General features: G+C 43.5%; 1 protein-coding gene across 3 annotated transcripts; it reads left to right on the top strand.

The window, feature by feature from the left end:
* Positions 1-14475: 14475 nt before the first annotated feature.
* On the top strand, positions 14476-25216 carry LOC128438241 (cytadherence high molecular weight protein 1). Of its 3 annotated transcripts, none has more exons than XM_053420733.1 (13): positions 14476-14698; positions 17051-17602; positions 21167-21214; positions 21993-22037; positions 22162-22446; positions 22690-22719; positions 22869-22928; positions 23036-23128; positions 23502-23546; positions 23655-23852; positions 23971-24078; positions 24209-24287; positions 24468-25216. In XM_053420733.1, exons 1-12 carry the CDS (start codon positions 14654-14656, stop codon positions 24269-24271), a joined length of 1572 nt encoding a protein of 523 aa, XP_053276708.1. In that variant the 5' UTR covers positions 14476-14653; the 3' UTR covers positions 24272-24287; positions 24468-25216. The 3 variants fall into 3 exon arrangements, with proteins under 3 accessions (XP_053276708.1, XP_053276707.1, XP_053276710.1); XM_053420732.1 differs by having other exon boundaries at positions 24380-25216; XM_053420735.1 differs by lacking the exons at positions 14476-14698; positions 17051-17602 and adding an exon at positions 18825-19116 and having other exon boundaries at positions 24380-25216.
* The last annotated feature ends 562 nt before the right edge of the window (positions 25217-25778 follow it).

Below are 25778 nucleotides of genomic sequence, written 5' to 3'. Positions count from 1 at the left end.
CACGCACGCATGCACACACACACTCCGCCCCCTTCAACAGCACACCCACAGTAGAAACCACATTCTGGACCAGTGGGTTTGTCCTCCCAGTGCTACACCTGACCAGAAGGTAAGAGCCTCACGTTGTCCTTCCTGCTTCCTCCTAATGACACGTACTGCTCTGTTTCATAGAACCTGTTACCACGAATATCAGTGAACATGAGAAAATATGAAAACCGGTAGAAGCTCTTTGTTTGTTCAGTCAGCGCCAACAGACCTGGCCTCTGTGACAAAGTGCTCGCTGACCGCATGTTGGGAATTTTGACCTCTTGTGGTTTTTGTGTTTTGTTGTTTGCTTTGCTAATCCATTCAACTTTCCAACAGAGGTAAATATTGATATCTATAAAGTTTATTTGAGTACAGATTCGACATCCTGTGAAGGACTTGATCCACCTTTAATCTGAATTTGTGTCCCTCTACATATTAGTAAAAGTTAAATATTTATCGAACCTGTCATAAAGTTATGGTCCAACAGTTCCTGATAACAAGGAGTGTGGGTGAGTGCTGGTTTAACCCACTTCGATCTAGGCTCAGTGTCAGACTTGTGTAAGAACACATAACAAGTGTGTCTGCAACAGCAGTGTGTTCATTTTGAAGACGTACATCCCTTCCTTAAATTACACCTGATCAGCAAAGTATTGTGCTGGTGTATTCAGACTTTTCCAGGGTTTGGTTTAGAAACAACCTCCTGTTCAGCTTGTGAAGTATTTCAATAAAGCAATAAGGGAAAAAAAAGGGGGTGATTTACAAATATATTTCTAGATAATGTGTTTTGAAATTGTCATAACTTTAACCTAAGACACAAAAGTATTTCAATCAATCAAATTGTATTTGTTTAATCCATATTCACAAATCACAATTTGTCTCATCTGGCTTTAAAAGATGCAAAATCTCCGTTTTGAAATTCTCTATGATCTTAAATTATCGTTAAATAAATTACACTATTATCTCAATGTAATAATAATAATAACAACAATGACAATAACAATAACTTATGTAATTCATAGACATCATATGATAAAAGCTTTTTTACAGAGATGTGTCTAAAGATGAAAATGTCTGTCTATCACCTGTCACGTTTACAATCATAGTGGAACAAGTGTCTTTGCGTAATGACTCTAATCAGCGTTTGACCTGTGAACCCTGTGAGGTCACTGCAGGGTAAATGCTTTTCTTGTAAGCAAGTCTAATGATTCTCCAAATAGAGACGGGCAATCAAACGCTATTGGATCATTTTATCTGGGACAAAACAGTATTGGGTCTCAAGTTCAAAGTTTTGCTGTCGATCAGTCATTTTTATTCTTCTAAGACTATTGTAGAGGGAGTGAAAACGGGCCTGTAGCTTACAAAACATGCAAAGAAATATTGTTTCAAGTCGTTTGAGTTAAGCTGCTGTAGAAAAATGAGTGAATACAGTGTTGTTCTTGTTTCCCCTTCAGGTTCATTCAGTGGATTCTGCTCCTCCTCCGTTCTGGTCCAGTGGGAGTTTGTACCACTCGACTCCGAACACCGTCCACTATGGACATTCCTTTTCTAGAGTAAGACAAGTTTCTATTTCATCAATATGTTTCATTTGGTTATTGATTGAACTCCTTTCTTTTGTTGACTATGAGTTTGATGGTTCCCTGGCTTGGAATTAGGAGAATGTTTCCTCTTTCACTCCCTCTCCTTCTCCCATGAGAAGTCTGATAGTCGCAACTTCATTGGTCAGCATCAGGTGCAGCAGCAAGTTTCAGAGTGATGCAGAACTGTGGATCTGTTAAAAAGACATAAATAAAACTTTATTTATCTCCAATATTCAGAAGGAAACTTTTTTAAATATCAATAATTCCAAAAAGAGTTTGGGGATCAGCAGCTCTTCTAGTTCAGGAAGCCGGGGATCATGGGTAATATCTTCTGTTCAGTTGTGTTTCAGTTCAGGGAGTGGAACGTAATAATTGCTCGGACACAGAGCCCAACAGAATTTTTCAACATGTGTGGCTCCAGGGGGCGCTGTTGATCAGTAAAAGTGACACAGTGTTGCTTTAACTGGGGTTTCAAATTATATGTAAATGATCATAAAACATTCTATTCACACAATATAATGGTTGTTTTCATGCTGATTTGTTATGTTGGCAATGCATTACAGATAATATAAGCATAATCTTCAGATATTCAATAAAGCCTATTCTGAATTTCAAATTTATGTTTTTCCGTTGAGGTCTGAGAAATCCTGAGTCATTTTTCATTAGCAGATCTTTGAAACATGTCATCGCTTCAGACAGGTTCTCATAAGCACTTCTCTTTAAGTAGAAGCTCAATAAAACAAGTATGTTTTAGCATCTCCGGGATCCGGTGACGTTTAAAAACCTTATTGAACCTTAACAGTAACAAAATTATCCATGAGCAACTGGTTAGAGCATAAACCAAATCTGTATCCTCCTCCTTTCCAAGGATTTTCCTGGGCATGCTGGGCTTCGGTCTCTCCATCCTGTTCTGCACCACCTTCTGCAGGGCGTGCACCCGCCTCAGGGAAGAGCAGATAGAGAGGGAGGTGTGGAGACGCAGCGAGCAGGACGGCCGCCCGCCTTCCATCTATTTCATTCCCTTCCATGGAAGCATTCCACAGCCGGACAGTGAGGACATGCGGGTGCCTCGATACAGCGAGGAGATCCTCACAACTCCACAATACAACACGGAGTACGCTGGGCCCCCACCCAACTACAATGAGGTGAACACTCTCGTGAATTACTTGCATTGTTGCCTCAGATGAGAAAAACACCTACGATAAAGGGATAGTTCACCCAAAAATGAAAATGAACTCATCACCAATGGGCCGATGGAGGTGGTGGGTGAAGTGCTTGAGTCCACAAAACACTTCTTGAGTTTCAGGGTTAAACTGTGTTGCAGCAAAGTCCCATGATGCCCCTGTGGTGTCGACCAAGTGTCCGTGAGGCCTGACAAATAAAAAATAAAAAGCTCAACAGGGGCCGGCTGACCTCCAGCTTTCAGGAGGACTGCTGCAAAATGTGCAAAACATCAATGCCTGAATGAATTCTATAAAAATGTTGAGAGCAAAAATAATTCATCAAATCATTTCATTGGAAACTGTTAGGTTTCTCTGTGAATATTAAGGTTTTGACCTTATTATGTTATGATTTGGCTCTTAAAATGTAACTGAACTCAATACCTTCTATTTTAGTTCGTTCATTTTTTGCCTTGGATTTTTATGAACCACTTTGTAATTGTGTTTAAATAAGTGTCATACAAAAACAAATTTTATTATTATTTACATCGAGGATAATAAGAGAGGACATTTAGGTGTAAAACTTGGTGTAGATTGCGTTTCGAGTCAAAGTTGAATGTCGGGGGGGGGGGCTTCTGGACACTTGGACGACACCACAGCAGTGGAGCCATTTTATGTTTTTATACTTTTGAAGATTCGATCACCGTTTACTTCAATTGTATGGGACTTGGCTGCAACGCTGTTAACCTCTGAAACTCCAATAGTGCTTGGTGAACTCGAACACATCACCCCCCCCCCCCCCCCCCAATCATCAGAGTGGAGGGAACATAATGAGTGAACTTTCCTTTTGGGGTGATTTATCCCTTCAATGTGTGTTTCTGGTATTTTAGACTGAATTCTTTATGTTTGTCTCTATGTGTTTCAGCTGGGATTCAAACCTGATGATCTCCCCCCTCCCTACACAGAACACAATGTTCCTATGTATCCGATAACACCCCGACCTCACACAGACGTGGTACAATCACAAACTGTGACACAACCATAAGCCGGGCCCATCCCACTGGGCCCGTGTGGAGGTTATACACAGTTTTGTTTATTGCACTAAACCTTGGACTTGAGCGAGCTTGTAACTGGAGTTTACAATATTCTAAAGGACATTTCTTTTTTTATTGCTGGGTTTTTTTTGTTTTTTTTTCTGGTAATGAATGTGAGGATGACACAGAGATGATGAAAGCTACAGAGACAACACCAGGTTTAAAGCTGCAGTGCCAGGAGTTCACGCTGCATTTTCCAAAACCACTAAAACACTTTAATAGATTTTATCGCCGTGTATGATTATTGTTGAACTGTGTTTTGTGGCTGTACCTACAGTCCAGTCTGATATTTAGAAGCGTATCTAAGAAACATCATTGGTGAAGTTTTGTATAAATTTAGGAGCAGATCCAAACCCAATGGCGCCACCATGTGGACATTTATCAAGCACTTTCTTTTCATGCAAGTCTCCTGAATCATGAGGACTGGGCTTCAGTACCTCCACCAAGAAGCTTCTGCTTTTATCTGCTTTTGATTGTCTGTGTGTTATTTAGTAGGATTACGCAGAAACTCCCAGATTGGTATGTATAATGTATAAGTATATGCATAAGTATATTTATATGTATATATGTATTGGAACGACGTAAAAACTAAATTTTTATGACTCAGTGGTCCAAAGCAGCAACTTGTTCTCAGTTGATCAAACTGTTCAATGTTTTCTTCGTAGATTTATTTTTATTTCCATTATTGTTTCTTTTTTGGGGTCCCAACGCACTGCTGGATGCTGGGGACTCAGAGTATTTACCTGAAATATGATAAAGTGTGTTAAAGCCAGAGTTGTGCTGTAAATCTACAGTGAGGAGTAAGAGACTTCTGATTCAACCGCTGCTCGTTGAGTTTTTCTGGAGATTTGATTCGAGATGTTGATTGAACTTTGTCAGCGATCAAAAGAGTTGATTAAATCTCAGGATGAAATGTGAACACACAATATAAAATGTGATGTATTTGTCTGTAGCATGACACAAAGAAAATAATGGTCTAAATATAATGTTTTCGATGTAAATATATTTAATTGATGTGATATTTGTGTGTAAATGTAAGCTGTTCATAATGGTGATGCTGTCATTGTATGTCCTAGCACACACACTTCACATACAAGATAAACACCACTACAGTGAATACAAAGCTGAAGGGTTAACTCTGATTTGAATTAACACAAAAATCTTCTTTCTAAACAACAGTGGAATCAAAGTTGTCAGACTGAGGAACCCTGAGATGAATTACATTTTTCTCAACATCACCTACCTTATGTATTGGCTCTATTGCGGGAAAGTAAGTGGAAAACTTTAGTGAGACTACAGAGGTGAAGGACACAGACTTCTTTGTTTGACTTCACTGAAAAACATGACGTAAATGTTTTGAGTCAAATTTGAATGTCGGGGCTTCTGGACACTTGGATTCACGTTTGAAGAACCATTTAAAGTGTTTTGACCAAAAGTGTTTCGTGGAATCAACCCCCCGCCCCCCCCCCCCCCCCCACACACACACACTCACACACACACACACACCCCCACCCCTCCCCCTTAGTGTTAAGTATAGAACATGAGGGGATTTAAATGTTTCTTTGAACTGTCCCCTTAAGCTGTTAACAAAACAAGCAATTAACACAATCAACACACTATTATATCACCATGTTTTACTCTGTTATACAAGTATAATGAGATTTCACACTCTATTGAATCTTGATTGATGAGAGGTGTGTAATTCTTTTTCTTGAATTTGCAGGATAAAGGAGGTTTTCTGTTTTTACTTGGTTTTATTCTTGTTTGTTTGCCATCGAGACTAACTTTGTTCAGTCTTTTCATTAGTTCTCTTCAGGCCAGCAGAGTCCACTCTTTCACCACATGAGCTCAACTTGTATGTGTGACTAGAGACGCACAATTGTACCAACACATTTCAGAACTTACAGACACACAAAGTTTTTTTTTTTAATATTCTGGAATATATGCTAACAAAAGAGTTATATTCTGGATCTGCTTCCATTAGAAACATCTTGACATTAACATATGTGGACCGATGCTAAAGCTCAGCAGCTGCTCAGTGAATTCAAGGAGCAGGATGTCCACAATAACGAACACTGTGTGGATACTGGAGGCCGACATACAACCACAGGTGGTGCAACATGTAACCAAGCCTCGCACATACATGATCTGTAATCCTATATATGTCAAGTGGGCTTGGACATCATGCAACTGGTTGTGGTGGCAGTCTCTCAAAGTTAAAGTACTTAGTAGTAGAAAACACTTCCTGGATCTGCACCAAAATTGAATAAGTCTTTCCCGGATCCATTCCAAAAGTTTCATAGTAATCCATTCTGCAGGTTTTGTGTTATCTTGCTTACAAACAAACCAACCAACCAACAAACAAACAAAACAGGGGTGAAAACATAACCTCCTCGAGAGGTAATCATTTGAAAATGTATATTGTTATAGAACTCTACAAAAACCAACTGTAACCAGTAATATGAAAATGTAAACAGTATAATAAATAAAGAAGATGAGCAGGGCATTAACAGCTATGTCTGGGAGTATGAAGGAACAGTAGGAGGTGGTCGTGCTCGATTTAGAAGGTCCACGCCTATATATCACTCACAATAGGGGGTCAAACACTGAACCCCACATCAGTTAGTAGGTAAAAGGTCACTTCACACAGACAGGAGGAGCCGGCGCTCAAATCTCTGGGTAGTAAACTCCCTGGGTTGTAGCTCGATGCCTCTGTAAGGGATCATCCTCTCAACCTCTCCATATTTCACCGGTCCATCCGCTATCACTTACACAGTGCAGGCGGTGGGCATGTGGGTCCATGTACACATGTGCACGAGCTACAATCCCAGAATATCTTTCCTCACGGACTCGTACTATAGCACACAACTGTTATTAAGAGATACAAATATTGGTCCAGGGGAGATCATGTGACACAGCATAAACCAATAAAAAATAAATACCAGTCCCCACAACATGCCGGATTTATCTCTTCAAGTTCCATTAACTATTCTTTGAGAAATCAACAGAAAATCTTGGAAAATCTTGCACAAAGAAAGTGAAAAGAAATTCTGGATAATGGTAAAAAGTCGATTGTTACTCCTTCTTAAAAACAGACGAACACATATCCTCCCTGGTGGAGGTAATAAAATGGAGGGCAGATGCATGCATATAACTGGAAAACACCCAGATGTTTGTTTCAGATTTCTCTCTGTTGTTTCTGGGAATAGATCTGGCCAGAATCTCATTGACAAAGACATCTATTTAAAACATTGTTCTGTGTTTGAATCATATTTCACTTTCCTACGTGCCTTTGTATCAGTGACCCACACGTGGGCAGTTTAAAATGTCCGTTTGTCCAGTGAACCACAAAGAAATCCGTTTGTTGCCTTTTAAGAAATCGTGCTGGACAAGAAACAGAAACAGAGACAAACTGGACTCGAGCCCAGTGAGAAAAGTTTATTTATTGTGAAAAGGTCCTCACTTGAATATTGGAGAGAAATCCTGTTGCACACCAGGAAGGAAACTACGATCATCACCCTGTGTTTGCTTACCTCCACCGACGAGTGCAGCTTCGGCTCACAAAGATAATATGAGATCGGCGTGACCTTTGACCCTTGACCACTTAAACCTCAGCAGTTCATCTTTGAGTCCAAGTGACAACTGCTGAAAAAATCTCAAGGAATTCCCCCGAAGGCAGATTTGCGCTCTCATGTTCGAAAGGCCAAAAATAAAGTTTTGAGGGGCCACCGTGACCTTTGACCCCCCCCAAATGCAATCAGTTAATCTGTAAGTCTCAGTGAACATTTGTACCAAATTTGAAGAGATTCCCTAACGGTGTGCTTGAGATTTATTTATATATATATGGGGATAAACCCTGAGGGCTGCGCAGAGAGAAGAACAGATGAGATGATGAAGGAACGTGAGGATGGGATCAAAGAGGAGAGCGACCGAGCTGTAGAAGCTGGGCAGAGAGAGAGTGTTTGTTTGTCTGCTCCTTGATGAATGATGTCCGAGCGCAGTTGCTTTCATAACCAGGACGTCCCACCTCCCTCTTTCCTCCCCCCCACCCTCTCTCTCCCTCCTACTCCCACCCGCTGCCGCCCTGTGATATGATTACACACATGGACGGCCTCTGGCATTACGCTGGCTGCTGGTGCCCTCACTGAGTCTTTCTCCATGCTGCTATCTTTGTCCCGGCCTCCATCACCACCACAGAGGTCAAGCCTTTTGATGAACGCTCGCTCATTGTTTGTGCATGTGTGGCCTGTCTGTCGGCTGCTGCCTTCAGCTCATCAGCACCGACATGCTAACACACGACAGGCTCAGTGGCTGGAGGGGACGGGTTCTCTCCGGCTTTCATTAGCGTTGCAGTTCTTTTCAGTTTTCTTGAGTCAAGTTTTTGGATCTATGTCTTGTGAGGATCAGCAATAGTCTTTTAAAAGAAGAAGAAAGAAGAAGAAGGACCAAGCTGGACTAAACTGAACTTCTCAGTCATATAAAGTCATTGTTGCCTAGTAGATTATGTGTTCACCTCCGGGTTTCTTTGTTTGTCAGCAGCATGACGCAAAAACTAGCAAACTCGTTCTCACAAAACTTGGTGGAAGGAAAATATCTGTGGAGGTTCTCAGTCGTCCAGGTCATGATATACCCAAGTGCTAAAGACAGGTCAACTGGACCTGGTTGAGTTTCTCCAAGATGTTTCACCTCTTGTTTGGAATCCCAGGTATTTAACTTGTAGGGTCGCTGCACCTTTCTACAGGAAACCTACATCTAAAGGACAAGGGACATTCATATGAAGACAACAATGTCCACATTTTGGCCGGGGAAGACAGATGGTTTGAAAAAGTAGTGAAGGAAGCCGTCTACATCAAACTAGCGACACCATCTCTGAACAGAGGAGGATGTTTAAGACACGCCTACGTATCAGCAACGTTCAAAACATTCCACCCCCGGGACGTTTCACTAAATTTTCCACGTTAGGACACATGACTCACAGGGGGGGGGGGGGGATGTGTGGGAGATAATACAAAATCCTTCAGGTCTTAAATCTGTGGCTGGATCAGATGAGTTTTATTCACTGTGCAGTGGAGACAGCATCACAGCAAAGCAACACGATTCTGTCTTCTGGTCAGCAGTCCGGAGGGAGATTATACCTTCACACCAAAGGCCATTCGACCACAGTTAGAAACAGCTGGGTCAAACAAGGGGGGGGGGGGGGGGGGGGGGCGTGAAGACAAAAGGGGAATGCGAGTCCACGACAGGTTGATTTGTGATATGAAGTGTTCCCCTCTACCAGTTACCCAATTGGTCAGTGTCTTCCCCCCCTCTGTTGACCTGGTGGCTCTACCACTTTTCTCACAGGTCAGCAGGCTAGGGAAGTTCATTCTGGGTTTTTCGCAGGTAGCTGATAATTAACGTTAGAAGAGGAGAGTTTGTCTCGGAGCAGAACAAAGTGTCATGACGGGGAATTAAAGGAACTGGATCTGAGGGCATTAAGAAAACACAGATGGGACATGGACCAAGAACGAACCTGATACCTTTCGGCACAGATCTGGAAAATCAAGATCTATCACATTTGATTTGGTTTCATAAGGGGACTGTTGGGCCTTGGGGGACGTATAAGCTCCACTGGGTGTTTTTATTTTACACTCAAAATGCTGTATATTGTGGGAATGGTAAAATCTAAATAACCCTAGCCTAAGTCTTTTTACTTAACTTAATTTAGTTCAAAATTAAAAAACAAAAGAAAAAAGTGTTGATTTCAAATTGTTTGTGATCCAGATGCTGGGATATTGTCCCTCATGTAGAGTTTGTTCCATAAACACGCTATGTTGTGTACATCATGCATGTGTATGTGGGTGGGCCGGTGGGCTGCTGTTGGTGGGATTCAGGAAGGTCGGGGGTGTCGACAAACCAGGAGAGTTTGTGTCTCTGGAGGAAATGTGACGTCAATAAGTTTCATCTTCACCAGACGAGGAGCAGGAATCTTTCTCATGAAACATGATTATCAGATGAAACATGGATTTATTGTGCTTAAAAGTTTGCTCCAAAAAAATCCTCCTCTTACTCAGAGATTCAGTTTTGTTTTCTTACAAACAATTTTTTGTGTAGCTTCCCTCTGATGTGGTCACATGCTTGTAGGATATTCTGCAAATCACTTGAAGCAGTGAATTTATTCCTCTTCTTTAAGTGAAATAAAGTTTGGACACATTAAGTTTGTGTTTCCCTCTTTCTTCAGTGTTCAATCCATGAATAAATACCACTCCAACTAAAACACATTTTGTTCAAGCTGCATGTTCCACGATGTGAGATATAGATGTATTTTAAGTACTGCTTGTCACGTTCTGGAAAAAAGTGTGAAAACCTGAAAACTAAAATAGCTGTGTTTGTGTGAGTGTGTGTGTGTGTGTGTGTGTGTGTGTGTGTCATTGTGTGTGTGTGTGTTTGTGGTGTTTGCATTGATGGAATAGGGGTGGTAACCATAGAGCTGACCTTGGGAGGGGTGTTTGTTGATGCACAACATTCCACCGTGTGTGTGTTTGTGTGCGCGTGTGTGTGTGTGTCTTTGTGTGTGTATGTTCGTGTGTGTGTGTGTGGTAACCCAGTTCAGCACAGGTAAAGATCATGTGTCTATTTAAAGATGGTGATTCTCTCCGACCAGCTGATAGCCGGCTGTTTCCTGCAGTCTTCCAAATAAACTCTGGGATGCTTGAGTATTATTCTGGATAATATGTTGTAAATTAAAACAACACACACACTCTGTACATATAAATATATACATTTGCATGGTTGTTTTCAAAGTAAAACCAAGACAACACTCACAGTTTTGTCCAAAGTTCTGTCTGTGTTTAATTCTGGCTTCGCTTGAACACATTTCTATTCACAATTAGTTCAGTTTGACTTTATCCCAGAACTTTATATTTAGAGTTTGTGTCACAGCAGATTGTGTCAAGTGCTAAGACTCTGAAAACCGTCAGTGTGACCCTGCATGTGTTTGAATCTATCGTTCAGCTATCTGACCTGATTCCTGAGCGTGACTCAGGATCTGCAAATTGTCATGTGACACAAGTATCCACAAGCTGGAGCTACAAAAAGAATGAATACACAAATCAGGTCTTGAAGTTGGAGCTGAATGTAGGAATGAAAACACACAATACAATCGACATTTGGTGTTTTAATAGTTTATCCATATTTCATTGTTAAATATTCAGGCACATTTTAAAACAGGCGTGAAACAGAAAATGTTTTTTTGCCAATGTGTAAAGAAATATCACCCACAATAATAAATAACTATCTCACCTAAACATCAAACCTGTTGACAGGTGCCACAGGACTCAGTGGGGAGCTGCGATGGAACCTGGTGAACCAGGTGAACAGGGTGGACAGGGTGGACAGGGTGAACAGGGTGGACAGGGTGGACAGGGTGAACAGGGTGGACAGGGTGGACAGGGTGGACAGGGTGGACGGGGTGGACGGGGTGGACAAGGGAGGACGGGGTGGACGGGACGACATACATGTATTAAGCGTGACTATAGGACAAAGACTGCCTTCCCTTTCAAAGTTACTGTATTTTAATGCCAAATAAATCTCTATTAAAGGTCACAAGACTCGACCGCTGCAGCTACATCTTCAGCTACTGAGAGTTTGACACGCCCCCAAACCACGGAAACATGTTCACATCTCTCTGCTGGGGATTGATCCACTCACGACGCCATGCCATTCATTATTGATCGCTGAAAACACAATCGACCTTTTCAAGTAAGAGGCTACAACACAAAGTGATAAGAATGATCTTGTATCAAAAGAGTCCCACTAACCAGTTTAGATATAACAGAAGTTGACAGGATCAGTGTCTTTCTGACTGTTACCGACTGTATCTCAAACAATTAGATTGAATCAGTGAGAGACGGATGTGTGTCCCTCAGGATTAATCACATCTACATTTATCTTTTTCATCAAGTGGCACCAACACACTGATATTACCAACTGTCCAATACTCTCTAAACTTCATGGTCACTTTTCATTGTCTTCTTAATCTCAGAAAAAATTATTTAACTTTTTAAAGACAAGAACATTTTCCTGTGCGTGCTGCGTTGACAAATGTTCATGTCAAAATTAAGGAATGGTTTAAAAATTGTCCAACAAACGTCAAAAAACATGCTAACTAAACATGCTTAATTATAAATGTATGGAATTAACATGTAAACATTAAACACAGAGGTTACATACATTTGGTTCGGCTGTCCATTCTGCTGAATGGAAGTCATTGTATAAGTCTTATTATTACAACTCGTTAAGAAGCATGCTTTCATTTCTCTAACTGGGATTTTGATAGGACTGCTGATGTTCTTTGTTTTTCTTGTTTTCTCGTTTATATGTTTATATGCTTTTGTTTAAACAAAATAATTTTTGCGATAAAAGAAAGTAAATAAAGGACAAATGCATGTAGTCGATGAGTTGCAAAGTATTTCGGGGTTCCACACTGAGTCCTCTCAGCTTACGGACGTGTCGGGGGTTATTTTGATATTTGCTGAGCGGTTACAGTTAAAGTCCCAGCGATCGAGGCGTCAGTGGCTCAGTTCCTGCAGCAGCTGTATGTTATCTTGGGCCACAGTGACTATCATGGAAAGATCAACAGTTCAACAAAGACATGCTGGGGACATGTAAACAGCATGTGATCCACCTCTCACACACACACACACACACACACACACACACACACACACACACACACACACACACACACACACACACACACACACACACACACACACAGTGGAGGCGTGAATGAAAGTGGAGCCTTCAGGCGAGACTGCCACGTCCTACAACCTCAGGGTAGTTTGTATATATAATACATACAGTGATGTAATATACACCAAAACACTGAGATCCCTCCTATAAATATAAACTCAGCCCACACAGTCCCCTCGCTGCACAACATGTGACGCACAGAAACATGCCAATGGCAGTCCACTTCATTCACGTATATATCTTCCTTGCTTTAATTATGTATGAGCGTGGCTGCACCCAGGGAGCAGGGAGACAATGGGTGCTCACAGCGGAAGCAGTGCCCAGAGGCGTTGGGGGGTGGTGGTGGGGGGGGGGGGGGGGGGGGGTCGTAGACACATGTACAAGCTTTCTCCTTGTCATTGTCTGGATTGTATACGTTCACCACAAGGAAAACTATTCTCCGGGCTCCGAGATTTTAAGGGATTGAAAGAACACATTGTTTTCTACACGAGAGAATCTGCACACGTGTGAAGGTTTCTTCTCAATAACAGGTTTTTATAGTGAATTAACAGCGTGATTTAAATTCTGTAAAATCAAAGACCTGCCTCTGTATTTTAACGAGCTGAGCGCAGGATTATTTATGGTGCACGCAAATCCACGCCTGCTCCTTCAACGGGCACTACGTCATGTTGGAAAAGGCGTGTGTGGGATCATGTTGCAATAAACCAATCACGGTGCCACTTCCCGTTCCCTTTAAAAGCCAGATGTGGCTGCTCCTTGCTCTTATGATGGTTGACTGTAACATGCGGCACATATTTACCTCCAGCAGGGAGGTCATGTTGTCATCTGTGTCTGCCTGTTAGCCATCAGGGTCAGGCTAAAGCTACCGGAAGGATGACTGTGAAACCTGGTGGAAGGGAAGGAGGAATTCTCTCTCACTTTGCAAAAAATTGAGAGATGGGACGTTTTTCACAATTTGTATTGATTAAGAATAGAATCATTCATGAATCTTGACGGAATAAAACTGGTAATGGGACAGATTTTGTGGGATATTCGGTGCCGATCCAAATAAAAAAATGGATCGTGTGAATTTCAATGTTGCACATAAGCAGACCATTTGTGTATGTGTGTGTGTGTGTGTGTGTGTGTGTGTGTACACTTATATCTTTGTGTCTGCCATTTTGAGAGCAGAAGTTACAGAGTGAGGACATTTTGGGAAAGTGGAGACATGGTGGTTGAAAATGTTCTGGTTACAGGACGTGTGTAATTTTGTCAAATGCCACTTAAACTTAAAAACATATTCTGCACATTCCTGTGAAACATCTGTAACTCAAGTATTGTCAGTCGCATGCAGGTCATACTTCCCTGGGGACAGAAATCCTTGAGTGGGAAGACTTTCTTTAAAGGGTTAGACTTTAGCTTAGGTTATATTTAGGGCTATGGACACCATTGTGGTTTTAATCCTACAAGATCTTATCCCTGTATCCCTCTTGATAAATCCTCCTGCTGAGTTAAGTGGCTCAAACACTATAGGTCTCTAAAGTAAACACATTACTAGGGTTGGGGGACGAACCCAGGGGCATTTGCTCGTTGCACAAAGGGGCTGTGGAATGCATTATCCCAATGCTGATGATCTCACTTTGTTTGTACACAGTGCACCGACAGAGACTTGATGTTGTTATTGTTGTGGGATTTGTTACCATGTGCTCGAAAACTGTTTTTTAATGCTCAGAGAGAGAGAGAGAGAGAGAGAGGTGGGGGGGTGTGGCGCTCGATGGTTGCATAACACCAGCCTCCTGCAGCCGCTTCACATACAAACTAATGCAGCCATCCCGCTGAGTGGTCGCGCACGTGCACGTGTCTGGTGGGGTGTGTCCTCTCCCTCCGTCTCTGGTCTGTCTCTGGGTCTGCGAGCGTCCACGCCCCCCTCTCCAATCTTTCATCCCTGCGCTCTCATAGGTTATTGGCAAAGGTGTCGGGAGAACCGGGGGCTTTATAAGGATCCCCCGTGTTCCCTCGGTCCCTCTGCCTGTGTCTTTTTTTCTCTCCGCTTCTTTGTTGTTTCCACCAGCCCACATCCAAAATGCCCAGCAAGAGGAAGAAGAACAAGCGCCGCATGAGGAGGGTGGTAAGTCGGGGGCAGGGGACCGACTTTTCCCTCCACAGCTCTTTATCCTCACCGCTATCATTGAATTCCAGCCGGACCTCGTAATATCAGAAACAATAGAACAAGTTCGGACCGTCCACTTTTGGAAAATGGCCTCTGACCGTGCGTATCTTGAATCCATGCGTCTTGAAGCATGTTTTTCCTCCGAGATAAAAGCAACTTTCCCTCGAACCCGATCCTTCCAAGATTGTTGGTGCTTAAAAAAAATGCAATTAGTGATTCCTCGTTTGCACCAGGTTGCGTTTTGCAACACAAACAACGTTTTGCAAAAAACACCTGATTTGCATCGATGCGTAAAACCAAATGTGAACAGAAAGGTGAGGAAAAAACAACTATATGGTTTGTTTTTGTTGCACACTCTCTGAATTATTAAATTTTAGTAATTCTTCACTTGACTGCACACATTTACTCGGTGTTTCATCTCCCGTGAGGCTCTCTGCTGCGAGGGGCCCTCCACGCTCCGTGCGTAAAAACCTCGCCAGAACAGACCATGTGCATCCAAAAACACTACATCTGCACTATTGATTATTTTCCAGTTGCACGACTCTTGCTTCTGCTTTTATATTTTTCTACAAGAGACAAAAGAATATGCCTCATTTCAGTTTTCCTCACGTGCGCCATGTGCTCTCCCGGTGCGCTTTGTTAGAATAAAAAAACACGGGGAATCGAGATTTAATGTTTATAATCGGTTTATCGTCATTAGTCGGTTAAAGGGACACTAATGAACTTTTTTTCCCAACAAACTTTATTTTGCAGAAATTGGGGCCCCATCTCTCACCCACCCACTTGCAGAATATGTTTACTGCCATTATTTAATTTCTCAATATGCCGAGCCAGCAGCGTTGGTGATATATGTTTATGAAATATGAGTCCACGCCACTTCTTAGGTAACCGAGAAATATCTTACTTCTGAACATTCAGTGCCCAAGAGGAGGAGGAGGAGGAGGGGGGGTGTGAGTGAGATGAGTGGGGGAGGGGGAAAGTGAAAAGTTAACACAGAAGTGCCTTTTTGCCAGAGGGCAAAGGTTCCCCCCACCCCCCCCATAAAAAAACACACTTTCCAACCAGAATAAGTCATTGTTTCAAACCCATTGACTAATTTCAGCTTTGAAATAGATAGATAGCCCCCCCCCCCCCCAAGTCGCGCTCCTGAGACTTCACATCATGGAGATGAATGCATGCGGCCCTTCCCCCCCCCATGGCTCTGGGCTGCCCGGACTGGCTCTCAGCACCGCACAACTGTATTTGGTAGTGTGTGTGTGGACTGGAGGAATGTCTTGCCTCAGGTTTTGCCAGATCGGAGTCGGCCTGCTCAGTCTCCTCGAGTCTCTCAGTCTGCCAGTGCCACTCAGATAACAGTGGCTCCTGTGAAGTCACTCTCACTGTGGTGCTATCTGCATTCTCCCCTGAGCTCATCAGATCACAGGAAGGAGCTGACTGACACTTGGAGACACCCATGCACTCTCACTTTGATAGTGCTTAGGCCTCCGTGGTACAGCCTCACTCCCTTTTTTTATTTACTGAGGTTTAAATATGTAATGTAATATTTGGATTTCGGCACAGCCAGCTTTTTGTGGGCGAAGAGAGTGAAAGCAAAGGGGGGGGGGGGGGTTGTTTTGACTGTGGCTTGCTGCTCCATTGGCTTACAGTACTGCTCCAGGGCTGTGGCGGCCAAACAAAAGCATTTTCGGGGAGTGATTAGATCCTGATTATGATGTGATTAGGCCCACTGTCTGGCCCGCGGAGGCCCACATCAGTGGTGCTGACTCACACGGTTTCCCTTCCCGCTTCACCAGACCTGTCAGGATGGCTCCGATTCAACCAATTAGCCCCATTATCAAACTAGCTTTACTGTGCCCACTCCCAGAAACACGCAGCCCCACCCACCAATGGCCCGCGCACCTAAAACCTCCTTTGAAGCCAGAGGGGTTTGTTTTCTTTTTTTTGTCCAGAGCTGAAAAACATGTTGGACAGTGACCGGGTTGGGTGGCATGCCTGGTATTCCTGCTGATGGAAGTGGGACTGACAACAACATAAGCAGTTGAACACGCTCAGGTCCTCTGGAGCATTCAAACCCATTAAACGCGCATCTTCCGAACTCTCTTAGCATTTCACGTTATTAGCCAGGTTTACACACTCAGAAACTCTTAGGTTTGTTCTTGACACTGAGTTCCCCCAAAGGACTCGCGTGGAAAGATCGCACTCTCAGCTTTCAAACCTTTTTAAAGGTTCAGTTGTAAAAAAAACGAATTTGTCACCTAAAAATGTATTCCACTTTCATTCACTTATACTGTTTGTGTCTTCTCTTTGCAGCAAGCCCAGAGGAGAGCCCTCGAAGAGCAGTATGCAGGCCAGCCACCGGTCAAGGCCGGCCCAGGGATCGCAGTCGGTGCGCCCCCTGCAGCAAAGCCAGCGGCTAAAGCGCCGAAGCCAGCTCCAGTGAAGATCGCGGAGGTCGTTCCCGTAGCCGTTCCCATCCCTGCACCTGTTGTGGAGATCCCCAAAGAAGAACCAGTTGTGCAAGAACCCGTCGCAGAGCCCGTCCCAGTCCGAGTAGCGACACCAGAGCCCGAGGTTGTGGTGTTGGAACAGACTCCGGAAGTCGCGGTTGAAGTGCCGGCGCCGGTCGTAGAAGAAGTGGCGGTTGTCGAAGAAGCTCCAGTTGTCGAAGAAGCTCCAGTTGTCGAAGAAGCTCCAGTTGTCGAAGAAGCTCCAGTTGTCGAAGAAGCTCCAGTTGTAGAAGAAGCTCCAGTTGTAGAAGAAGCTCCAGTTGTCGAGGCTGTTGCAGTTGAGTCTTCCGAAGTCGCAGCTGAAGTTGTTTGTGAAGCTGAACCCATCATTCCTGAAACAGAACCAGTAACTGAGGTAAGAACTTATTTTTTTTTTTACACTTACAGATTAGAAATGTTTGTTTATCCATCGTCGGAACAAATTTCTGATTCATCGATTTGGCCGAACTTTCCCAAATCACCGGAGCCATCTTGTAAAACGAGTTTTAGAAATGACAACTCTCCCAAACTGGTTTCTGCTTGGCCCAGTGAGCTGTGTTGGGTTCAGCGTGTACCATGCTGAAATGGATGCCGTCACCATTTTACATGCGTGTCGATCACATGTTGGAGAAATGAACATCACTTGGCTCCAATTTGCTCATGGTTTGCTATAGAGACACTTTCTATGAGTAGTTTGTATATAATCCTATATACATTTGTGAGTTTAGTTTTTTTTGTGAGTAGTTTAGAGTTTTTTTCACGATGGCATCTGGTGAAATGGTTGTGCTGAAGGGAGCTGTGGGGGAGGGGGAGGGGCCGAGGGAACAACATGTTCCATTTAGCGGAGAGGTGGAGAGTGAGTGCACAGAGCTTTCTCCAGCAGCCATGTTACATTATCACCTTTCTTCTTAATGGAACTGCTTGTTTCTAATGAGATCTTGATAATTTTTATGACTGTTGGAAGAAAAATGTACAGTTTGTCCACTGCTGCTATTTAAAGAGGCTGTTTGGTGATTTTTATTTAGCAAACGCTCCAGATCGGCTGTAGATCTGTATCACCTTATTAGCTTTGCTCAAGATTGTTTGTACCCCCCCCCAAAGCTAAACACTGTCATTAGTGAGCTGTGAAGTGCTAGTCTGTTTCATCATGCTCGTGTGTGTGTGAGGGAACAGAATGTTCTGTTTCAGCCTGGAGACTGACGCTCACACAAGGTGCACATGCATGTACGTCTGTGTGGCCAGAGACGCGCACATGCTGCACAGCGGCCCCTATGTCTATAGTGTTAAAAGAAGTGGGGGTGTTATCAGTGGCCTTTTCCAAGGATCGTCCCCTCAGTCCTGCTTGGATCATCCTGTCCTGTGACCACATGTCATTTAGGGGGTTTGGTTTGCAGACTCTAGCCTTGGACTGTTACTCTTTAACCACTGGTCTACAAAGGAACACTAGAGACGCTTCTATAGGAGCTGGGCTGCACATCATTGTGTACTTGTCGAGCCAGTATCCACCCCCTCCGCGCCTTGGTCTCACCCTCCCTCCTCTCCCTCCCGTCCACCATACCTCCCATCTCCCCTCTCTCTCCCTTCTCGCCTGGCTTCCTCTCTGCTCCTTCGCTGCCTGCAGTCGGGGGCCACATTCAGACACTGACAATTACTCAGTGCAGATTAAACAAAAGCAGTTGCTGATTTTTCTTTTTACTACTAGTTCTCTGCCTTTCTGAACTTTCTCAGATTTTGACTTGACTTATTGATATTTGATATTTAGCCAATTTGCAATTGCGGCCACTCCGTGCCACCAAGTAGTTGTAGGCCACGATGGGGCTTGTGTTCAGCTGGCTCATGGGCCAGAAGCCGGTGGCCCATCCACTTCTGGATGTCACCACGGAGAGTCAGGTGAGTGTAAACCCACTGCTCAATCCGGAGTCGTGTTGTTTCTCTGTGGCCTAAGAGGGGGGTGGGCGCGGCTCAGGCTGAACATTTTGTACCAGCTTGCCACCCCCCCCTCCTGGTTCCTCGTGGTTTTTTCTCCTGTAAATGTGCTCTTCCCCTCGCCATTTGTTCCTTCCTTCCCTCCCACCACTTGTCTCCCCATTCCCCCCCCTCTTCCATCACCCTTCTCCTCCCAGTCTATCCTATGGCACCCCATTGGCTCATAGTGGATAGACTAATCAGCACGTGTATGTGTTCATATACGTGTCCTCCTCGTTCCTTCGAGTAGAGGGAGGAGACGGGACTATTGATTCTATTTGGGGGGGGGGTGGGGGGTCATCAGTAGAAATGTGTAGTTCAGACCCTGGTATTTATGAGGAGTTCACAGTTGGCTGTTAGAACCTTTTTAAAGTCTGACAGATTTCTAGTGAAGGGTGGATCCAGTTCACCCTGATTGGTTTGCATATTTTATTTTATCACAGAAATTCGGAAGTGGGAAAAATTGAATTGAAGATATATGAAGTGACATATCTTCTTAATTTAAAACAAAGGCGTATATATATATTCATTTTTTTTTTATGTATATAATCCCCCCCCCCTTAAGTCTTCTTTGGTCGTCGGATATTCTAAAAAAAAAAGGCCATAGTGAGAATCTATATGTGTTGGCGTCTTTGGCCAGAATCTGGTTGGAACATAAAGTTCCATGCGTTAACTGTAGGTTCACTGTGTCGGGTTGCGTAAAGTAGAGCTGTTCCCAGATCAGCCTCGCCTTGTGCTCGATTTGTATTTCAGTGGGGCGTGCAGGGCAGGATGTGTGTGCAGATCAGTTTGGTACAGAGTGTTCTGGGGCAGACTGGGGGGGGTGTGTCTACTGCATGTGGCCACACGTGTGTCAAGGGAGGCCTGTAGTCTATAGGCCTCACTCCCCTATACGTCCCAAGGCTATATATACTTTCAGCCTGCTCCACCACACGTGCACACTTGTTTGCTTACTTGGCTTTTGTTCAAAAAGTTTGTTTTAAGTTCCACAGAAACTGACCCCTCACCCACAGTAGAGCAAGAGGAGATGTTTGAAGACTTTTGAGACTTTACACTCTTCTACTGTTTTATATATTTTATCCAGTGAGTGTTGAGCCTGTTCCTGCCGTGCTGAAGAGCCGCCTGCGTGTTCTGGACTTGTCCTACATTGAAGCAGTGCTGGTAGAAACTGAATAATTTACTGTCAAACGGAGATTTACAATATTTATGCGCTGCTCCCTGTGATTGCCTCTGTGGCTCAGTCAACACGCTTGGCTGCTCAATAGAGGCCACCAGTGGCCATGTGGGATACTGCCAATGGTTCATGCAAATCAATGGCAAAGGCTTCTATATGTGAAATGAGTGACTTCTATTACTAAGAGCAGTTAAAGTCTGAAAGAAATTCAGGAGTGTGACTTCATTGTTATTAATATAACTTGAAATAAGTATTATCCAAAGTGTTTTGGAATAGAGGATTTCTGAAGTGAATATTTAGGTTGTGCATTGCACAAGGGAGTGAGGGGAGGGTGTAACAGCTTCCCATTGTGCATTTGGCTGTCACATTCCTGTAGGGTATAGAATGGGCCTGCGCCCCCTCCCCCCCTCACACGCATGCAAATCACACTTAAGGGAGCCTGTGCATTCTTCGCTGCCTGTTGAAATTTATAGTCTGAAAACACTGGTTTCCTGTGCCGGACACGGTGATCCTGCTGAGTCTCAGTCAGTTCTCTCTGCAGTTTGTCCAAACTTTTCTTTAAAAGGTCGTTTTGCTCCGGGCACATTTTTAGGGCAGCTGTTTGCGCCCCTCCCCCTCGACCTTTGAAGAAAGAGAAAAAAGTCAAAACAGGATCACTGCAGCAGCACTTATTTTAAATTACCTGTAACTGCATAATGTGTCCCAGTTGGCCTTTTGTTGCCAGCTTCTGTTTTATTAGATTATATACATAAGTTTATGATTGTCTTGCTGACTCATGAATAAACTCTCTCTCCTCCACAGGTTACACCCACAGCTGAGGCTCCAGAGGCAACTCCAGCAGAGGCTGAGGTAAGACTCGCAGCAGCCATGTTTCTTGTAGACACCCCACAGTTCATCGAGTCCGTGAACAAACCAGGAGCTGCAGGTTCAACATTCATGCACGGAAACAAACGCCTGCAGAATTACAACATAAACTAGTTCAGGCAGTATCTCTACACCAGAGGCACATAGCAGGTGTGAATGAGTGAGGATAACTCCTTATGACACCGCTCCAGTGAGTCCTCAGTAAGTGAACAGGGTTTTACAGCAGCAACCTGATGGGACTTTTTTAAATCAGCTCTACGTAGAGCACAACATCGTCAGTCTAAAGGAAACTGCTGCAAGTTTGAGGATCAAGTTTTTCTGGAAAATCTAAAAAAAAAGTATACAGCTCCTAAACTTTCCCTAGATAAAAATTATTAACTTATTTGAAGGAGCACAGTAGACTGCATTCTGTGGGGGTTCTGCTCATGTGTCAGACCGACTCGCTGAGGAAGTGACGACAAAGGTTAAAACAAGACTTAGTCACAGTTTTATGAGAGTACGGCAGCGGTAACTGGACGAGAGAAAGAAACCTTTCAGTGGAAAAGTTTCTATGACTTTAGCTTCAAAACAAACAACTACACTTTGCCTCTGGGCCTTTTTCTCTAAAATATCATGTTCATTACTGAACAAAAACCACCGAAAATTAGTTAATAAGGGATTTGATGTGATAGAAGTGCTGCATTGATGTAGCTCAAATCTGGCATTATTTAAAAATGACAATTTATTCTAGTCTTAACAATTTGTTTCATTTCTGATTCTGCAGCTGCAGTCGGTTGAAGCCACAGTCGTAACCACAGAAACAGTAGAGGTAAGACTGAGTTTCTTTGTAAGTCTGCATGGCTCCACATCAGTAGTTTGGTCATCTTGTCTGTCCAGGGTGTTGCACGTTGCATGGTTGTTTAATGTGTGTTGTGTTGGATTCGCTCGTGCAGACGCACGATGTCTGCGAGGCTGAAACGGAGGTTGCGCCCGCGGCAGAGGAAGTCTCGGTCGAAGTGGCCGTCACAGAAGAAGCCGCCTCATTAGAGGCCGTAGTGGAGGGGCCGGTGGAGCTGGTGGTAGAAGCACAAGCTGAAGTCGTGGAGATCGCAGAGACACCCGAACAGATGACTGAAGCTGTCGTCAGTCCTGCAGCTGAGGAGGACGAAGCTGAAGTAGAAGTGTTGGCTGAAGAAGAGGCACCGGTAGAACCTGCTGAGCCCGTTACAATCGTAGAGGTGCAACGCTGATAAAACATCCTCCTCTTCATCTCTTATCTCTTGAGTTTCTGTCTTTTCGTAGAATGCAGAGTGATAAAAGTTTAATGTGTGTTTTTTTTTGCATTTAATTTGTCTATAGTGTGCAGCATGTGTTTTAAACGTTTCATTAGTTATTGAGCATGCAATGTCATAAATTCAATTTCACCATTTAATAGCAAACCCAAAAGGCACATTATGACCGATTTGTTTTGTTTACATCAGGATGTTCCTGTATCGATGGAAATCCCAATGGTGAGTATTTTTAAATCTTCCCCCAGTAAGAAACTTTATGCAGTTCATTTTGACACTTTACTTTAGTTTCTAAAGTAACTTGAGTAGCAACACTTACTCAACATGTGTTATGCAAACTGACGTCCTGACCGAGCCTGATGTCTCTCCAGGTTCCAGCCTCCATGCCCGAGGCTCTGGTGGAAGAAACTCCAGTAGCTGAAGTCATTGAGGTAAAAATTTCAGATCTGTTGCATAACGTCTCCAAATCAGACATTTGTGCTTTGACTTTATACCTTGTGCTCATAGCGTTGAACATTTCCCCCTCTGGTTCCCTCAGGCGCCTGCTGATGCGTTTGTTGATGACTTTGTTGTCACAAACTCTGCCATCGAAGTGGAGGTCGCCATTGCCGAGTCCGTCGCTGCCCAGGAGGTGAGTCACTGGTTTATTGATGAGCGACACATGTTAAATCACATTTCAATTACATCTATTATCCACTGGAACGGTACATGAATCCTGGGTCCACCAGGGGGCAGACTGCAACAAATGCGTTTTCTTTATGTAATTGGACTCCATGTGCTCTTGAGATTAAAAAGTTACACGACAAATTCTTGACATGGATGAAAATGTATAAAATAAGAGTTAAAAAGTGAAATTTCTAAATAATTTAAATGTTAAAGAGATGAGAAACAAATGGTAACAATGGAGAATGATACAAAATGTAGACAACAGCCATTGTTGCTTCTATTTAAAATTGTATCTGTCGTAAATGAACAGTTTCGCTGAACTGGTTCTCGTTCTCCAGGTTGAGGCAGTTGATGCTCCACTCGCACCAACAGAGACTGAACAGGTAAGACTCAGCTTTTTATGGTTTGACAAATCTGTGTCATCAGCCACAAAATGTATGATCACTTTCGCTCTGTACTTTCTAACCTGTTCCTCTCTCTGCTGTGTTCAGGAAATTGTGGCCACGATTGATGCCCCGGCAGAGCCTATGGCTGTGACCCCCGCTGAGCCTGAGCCTACACCCGAGGTGGAGGTGGAACTCAAGCCCGAGCCGGTTCTTGAGCCCGAGCCAGTTGTTGCGCTTGAAGTTGAGCCTGAGCTCGCTGCTGCCCCTGAGCTCGCTGCTGCCCCTGCATTGGAAATGATCATTGTAAGTTACTCTCTTGGTGACTGGCTAATCTTTTTATAAACATACTCTAACTTTTTTCAAAATATACAGACTATAGCTATTAAAACCCAGACCACCGTTCTCTCCGTGTCTTTCCCAGGATGCCCTGGTGGAGCAGAAATGCCTGGAGGAGCTGAAGTTAGAGACGTGTGACATGCCGTGTCAGATGCAGCTCACAGTGGACTCTATGCAGATCAACACAGCAATGGTAAAGAAATTCAATTAGACACAAACGACAGAGCTGTAAACGTCCTCGTGGCGTAGAATGAGACCTAATTAATTCACTTGTGTTCACAATGCTTGTGATCTGACCCGCTCTGATGTCCTCTGTTGTTCAGGAGATGTCAGTGGAGACAGCGTTGAATGGACACATTGTTCCAGAGGTCTCCATCGAGGGATAGAAGCCACACAGTCTTTGTAAGTTGCTCCCCCGAAATTGAATCAGCCCATTATCACATAAATGACCTGTGTTGTTACAGCTGATCTGACAGTTAATCTTTAAATTCCAGATTCCCCTTTCGTCATGTGGAGGACTCAGATCTCTAAATGGAGTCAGCCAGCCGTTGAGCTTTTTCATCTTTTTTTTTTTTTTTCTAGGGCTTGCAACGGAGCCGTCAGGAAATCGAAGGACTATCCACACTTTGAAGTGCCTTTCCTGCACTGGTTTCCTGTCAAAACACCAAACCAGATGCAACAAAACCCCAGAAATGCTGCATTTGAGGCAGTAGAACAGACTGTTATTAGTTTGCAAAAAACGGAAACAACCATATCGTGGCTCCTTTAAAAAAAAATCTGTTTCTCCCCCCGAAGGCATGTACGGTGAATTTTGCGCAGCGGAAGCAGACGTTGTTGAGAGATGGAGATTCCTAGAGCCAGATAAAAGGCAGCGCCTGGTATTTCCTGTAGACTCCTTCCTCTCGAGAACGTCTGCCTCCATTCTGCATATCCACTCGATGCACGTGAACACTGCAGCAGGGGTGGAAGTGGCTGGTTGGCACTTGGGCCTGTGTTCATACTTTTCCTGTTGTCAAATCTCAAAATCCCATTTCTTTGCTCTTGACCCGTTAACCTGGAGTCGGAGCTTCGAGCGTCTCCCCTCCTCTGTTCTCCTCTCTGCCTCCTGAGAGCCACTGCTCACATCAGTCCGATGCTTAATGGCTCCAGTGGCCTCTGGGAACTGGCGGCTGTGGAGGGAAGAACTCGAGGTGTTCCCGTTCCCCCCCTCTTCTTTTTTTAATTTTTGTATAGACCATATGATGTGATACAGTTGTGTTCGAAGTCTGTAATCTGGCTGTTTGATGGTCTGACTTAATCCAACTTTGAAATAAAGCTGTAGTTCATCGTGATGCTGGCTTGTGTGTTCTCTTTTCATGCACTGACTCAAACTGTTGGGGAAACAAATGCATTAAATAATAAAAATGAAGTCAATTTGTATACATATCCATCCAGGATCTACACCACTTAACATTCTGAGGGTCAGTTGGAGCTGGAGCCGTTGGGAAAGTGTTGTATTATATCTAAATAAAATATATTCAGCCTATATTTTCAAAGAAAGCTAAATGACAACTCTTATCAGTCAGGGGTAATGAATAAGGTGAATTGGGTTTTGATGTAATTGTTAATCAAGAATCTTCAATTTACAAACAGCTTGGTTCAGTTTTTTAAATAAATAAAAAACAATTGCTGAGACTTAGTGAATACATACTGATCAAAGTAAATGTTACATGAAGATAACTGGAATGAGTAACTAACATGACTTCATAAATATAATCAATACATGTTTATAACTCAGAGCACATACCTCCAACCGCTCCATCAAACTAAATTAGGCTGCACCAAACAGTCACTTAAATCTGCCTGATTACATTTTTAATAAAAAATGAATTGTTTCCTGTAAGTAAAGGTCTA

The sequence above is a fragment of the Pleuronectes platessa genome, chromosome 4, assembly GCF_947347685.1.
Source record: "Pleuronectes platessa chromosome 4, fPlePla1.1, whole genome shotgun sequence".
NCBI lineage: Eukaryota > Metazoa > Chordata > Actinopteri > Pleuronectiformes > Pleuronectidae > Pleuronectes > Pleuronectes platessa.
This window is presented reverse-complemented; position numbering and strand designations above follow the sequence as displayed.